Source organism: Montipora capricornis, chromosome 10 (assembly GCF_036669925.1).
Source record: "Montipora capricornis isolate CH-2021 chromosome 10, ASM3666992v2, whole genome shotgun sequence".
Lineage (NCBI taxonomy): Eukaryota > Metazoa > Cnidaria > Anthozoa > Scleractinia > Acroporidae > Montipora > Montipora capricornis.
In genome coordinates, this window is record NC_090892.1 from 21068551 (window position 1) to 21073550 (window position 5000).

Genomic DNA, 5000 nt, shown 5'->3' on the forward strand with positions numbered 1-5000 from the left:
ATGACCTTGCCAGAAACTTTCAATCAGCCAACGATGGAAGATTTGGAGTCTCAAAAGCAAGAAGATAGTGAAAAGCTTGAAGTCTTTGATAAGACTGATGTCTCTGATCCTGATAATAATGAAAAAAGTGCTCTTATGTAAAAGTTTTTTATCTCTGGATCGACTAAGCGGGGGAGAGAACACACCCACCATACATTAGCCTCTTCCAGTGATAATACGTTTTTTAAAGGTGCTATGTCACCTTATTTTAGGGTGTTTAAGGGAAATCTTTAGTTAATCAGGAGTTTAAAACTCGTAAATAGTAACCGTGGAGTTCCTTTACTGATAAAGTTATCATGACTTCACAAAGGAGATGATTCTCAGCAAAAACTATCTTATCCACAAACTTGAAAAAACGTTGGGCTGACTGTTCTCAAGATTACCCGAATTCAATCGGTTTCAATCTCGTCCATTTGTGTCCACCCATTCTCTTCTTTCCTTTTGTTGTATTTCTTTTATGTTGTTCAACAGTTTTAAGTGACTATTGCAATATTATATTCCATTGCACTTTTTGCGCATCATGAAATTACAATTTTAAGGGAGACACGTGATTGGTTATCATTGGAGGCGCGGCTATGAGCACGAGACCAAAATAACTTTCACCGCATGAGGATGTGTTCTTACTCTTCATCTACCCCTTAATCCTCGCTTGCTAAGCGACACATGAGCACACGCAAGGCGCATTTACTTGGTGTTAATTCTTGGTTTTCACATGACGTCACGACTGCCATGTTGGTGCCCAAAACAAAGAAAAGGCGGCCATGTTGGTGCCCCGACCAAATCCTCCGGGAAATTAACTCTATTATTATGCAAATGCTTCCTTTTGTTTTGTTGAAAAACATGGCTGTTGATCACGTGAGTGAAAACCAGCAATAAGCTGTTCATTAATAAAACGCTAATGACAATGACTTTTCGAATTGATGCTGCTTGTGCTGCCTCATGCTTGCTCGTTTACTATAACGTTGCCTGTTATTAAAGGCGCCCGCAAACGAAGAAACATTGTTGCGGAAACATTGTTTCCCGAAATGTTTCCTCGGAGCGCAAACGAGGAAACATTTGCTGAGCAAGGAAAATGTTTTAGAACAAATTCAGAAACATCTTTGCTTGCGCAATAAATGTTTCCTGGGGCGGGCCGCAAACGAGGAAACATGTGCTTCCGCAACAATGTTTCCGCAAGATCGTTTCCTCGTATGAGGTTTATTACTATCTGAATGTTTGTGGGTTAGAGTAAAGGGATATATTGTCACACAAATGATGTAATTTCGTGACACTCAAAATTTGCAAAAAGCGTGAGATTCATGTAAACATTCTTCGCACTAGCAAGTCGTAGCAATGAATTGGATTAACCAGGAATTAAAGAAATATTGTTGGCTTTCCAAATAAATTTCATTTTACACTACAATGACAAAATCATTTGTCAGAGAAATAAAATTCCTGTCTCCTCGTGTATCACATTTCAACAACAATAAAAGCAAGGTGAAACACGCTAACAACAACCCGATGTGGCCAACACATCACGCAACCACTGGACAGCTGTTTCGGCCTTTTGGGCTTCATCAGTATGGTGTAGCTAACATGCCAGGAAGAGGTTTTTAGCACCCCTTCAAGTGGCAGTTTGACATGCCATACATGTGGTAAGCAGGGTTGGGAACAGCAAAGCTGTTCTCCCACGGCAAGCGTGTGGGAAGGTGGATCACATATGGCCACGTATGCAAATTTATTAACTCATTTTCACCGCGTCCCGATTCCCGAGAATTTTTTCTTCTCTCAAATATGAAAAAAAATATTATTTCTCGTCAAGCGTTGCGTCTTTTTTATTCAAATAACCGCTAAAAATAAAGATTTTTTAACAATCTATCCGTAGATATTTTTTCATAATTAAATATTCTCTGTCAAAATTTGCACAACAATCAAATCACAAAAATAGCAAAGCACGTAACAAATTTAGTCGCATTTACCTCTTCGACGAATTCTCATGCTTAACACAGGAACTTTTAGTGTGAAAATCTTTCTATATTCGTTAGCAATCAACCTTTCAAATTTCAGAGAAATCGAACGGTCCGCGAATATTTGACGAGTTTTTTTCAATGAGATGTCAAAAGGCCAATAAAGCGGATGTTATGCATAATAGGGCAAGTTCGGGCGATCAAGTTGCGCGTGTGACCCATTACAAAAATTTTTTTTTTCACAAAATGTTCCCGAATCGTCGAGTATCACCACAGAAGACAAGAACATCATTCTAAACGCTTATTCTACGCAAAAACTAGGTTCTGGAGGTAATCTTGAGAGTGGAAATCAAGTTTACGGCAGACGGGAGTAACAAACTCACGAGGCCGCATGGTATATTTATATTTCAAGTTAACACAACAGAAAGACGCTTACCTCATTTTGACACGAAAATTCTTTACTATTGCCTTCTCAAACTCATTAATAATTCATAAGCCAAAAACAAAAGAAATCACTACCGTGAAGGAAGTTTTGATATGTGGTCTTAATTAGCATAAAATTTCGCCAACTTTGATCCAAAATATCTCTTAAAATACTGATTCCTTTGAGAAGCAATATCAAACACTCGAAAGAGTGTTTCATCAGATATCCAACCACCTCGAAATCGGTTAAAAAACTCGGCCTTCGGCCTCGTTTTTCAACTCGCTTCTCGGTGTTTTGATATCCGATGAAACACTCCTTCTCGTGTTTGATATATTACATAAAAACTATCCAGTTAAGCTCGCATATTACACAACTAGATTAATTCATAAAGGCCACCTTTTCCAGCGAACTCTTTTTTAAACAAACAACATATTTGCTATTAGAGGCAAAAACCCTTCCTATTTCATTACGTGCGTGAAGGCAAGAAACTCAATCGTGTCAAATTATCATACGCAATTGCAACAAAATAATTTCAGGATCAAACGCTTTCCATGAAGAACTTTTTCCTTGAATAATGAAGCAAACAATAGACGACAAGCTTTCTTTCAAATAATTCTTGGTTGTCACGTTTCCAATTTTTTTTTTACCTGAAGACTGTGCAGAGTTGAGTACAAATAATACAAATAACCAGACAACAGAGATCACAGATCCACCAAAGGTCTTGGATTCGTTCTCTGTCTTTTACTGGCAACCCAGTAATTAACAGTTTTGTAGAAAAAAGAAAGTTTTTTTAGTCGAATTCCAAGGTAAGAAAAAAAATTCGTAAAAAGAATAAATTTGGGACAGATAAGAGGAATATTCTGTGAGTGATATGCAACGTTTACCGATATAATAATTGAAGGGAGAGTATCACGGTATTGCGCATGATCTAGCAGTAACGAATGTCATCATTTATGAGCCAACCGGAAGCGACGTTATAATTCGTTATAATTACATGTAGGTGTAAAAATGTCTCGATTACTAAACAATCACCAATAAGCTGACCGATTGACTTATAAACGGTGACATAAGCTACGCCATGAACATGCGCAATACCGTGATACTTTCTCATTAAAATAGGATCATGCAGGTCTCGAAACTGCGACTCACTGGTCGCCAATGCGACCAAAATTGAGTGCTTGCGACTAGATTTTCAGAGATGGTCGCCAGCTTGCGAATCACGTTTTGTCCTGTAACCCAGGATAAACAGTAGACGACTTCTGTATTTGAATCTTTACATGATGAAATCATTGGGAACTGGTAGCCAGAACACGACTAAAGTAATGTTTAAATACTGCAAGAAAATCGGTCTCACACACTGTTAATTAATAGCACAAAATGTACTGCGATACTTGGACACCGCGTTTACTAGGCGCCATATTGTTTCAGTGGCTTCATGGATGTGATTGGCTAAAGGCACTCAGGCGAATCACGCGGGAAACAACATGTCAGATATTTGGGTAGTTTCGTGTTACACGAAATTAAGTCACGGTGCGCAATGACTTTTGGGTAAATGTGGGCCTTTAAACACCATGTACTCCTTGCTTTTGCGGCCGAAAGACGAAGATTCAGCAAGAAAATTTAAATGTGCAGGACCATTATTCTTATTTTTGGCGTCCTTGTGCTGTCAACGTCGTCTAAGGGTGTCGGCCTATGAAACGCCAAAAAAAAAAAAAAAAAATATTGGCCGCATAATTCTTCTGGGAAGAACTTGGGCAAACTTTTTTTCTGCGTCTTTAAAGTTTGCCTACCATATAGACGAAGACAAGACGCATAATGCGTCTCGACAAACTATGCAGCAATTTAGTACTTCCTCGAAGACACTGACTAAACTGGATAGTTCTTCCAGACAAATTTTAGAGACGCAGAAAACATGTTCGCCCAGGTTCGTCCCAGAATGATTATACGTTGTCTTACATAGGTACAAGAGTTCGTTCCGTCTTTACACCAGTTGTTGCAAGGGTGGTTAGCGCCATCCACTTGATAAATCACTATCCGCTGAATAACTTAATTCGTTTTGCGGATGTTTTATTATCCGCCGAGTAGTGATTTCTTCCGTGGATAGAGTTATCCACTTTCTGAACAATCGAGGCCAGACGGATAACATGAGAGACGTTCAATTCGTCTGGACCGATTATGCGTACAGAAACAGCCATTATTGGTTGAACGAGGGAAAAATGAATGCATTTAATCACTTTTTCGTTACTGGGTGCAACATAGACGTGAAATCGATCTCACCAAATGAGAGGCTTTGACGACAACATGGGCATACAAATGAACTTTCGACCTTTTATAATTATTGTCTCTTTTTACCTTAATATATTCAAAACAGCTTGTACACAAGTTATTTTTAGGATACTTCGCCAACATTGTACGACGTGAACGAGATGGAACAATCGCAAAAGACTTACCATAGTGCACAATTAAATTTCGAGGTCCCCATTTCTTCGACATCGCTGCCGTATATTATTTGATCGCACTCACGTGATAAGAAGGCCACGTTGCCGCCAAAACAATAGAAAAATGTAGCTCAAGCTTTGCATAATACTAGA

At 38.7% G+C, this 5000-nt stretch overlaps 1 protein-coding gene across 5 annotated transcripts in view; it reads left to right on the top strand.

Moving 5' to 3' along the window:
- LOC138022203 (organic cation/carnitine transporter 2-like) overlaps positions 1–1438 on the top strand; it is a 20466-nt gene extending 19028 nt beyond the window's left edge. For all 5 annotated transcript variants that reach the window (XM_068869245.1, XM_068869247.1, XM_068869246.1 and 2 more), the window contains one exon: positions 1–1438. This exon is cut by the window's left edge and continues 69 nt beyond it. In XM_068869245.1, the coding sequence (XP_068725346.1) occupies positions 1–141 (141 nt within the window). In that variant the 3' untranslated portion in view covers positions 142–1438.
- Positions 1439–5000: the final 3562 nt, after the last annotated feature.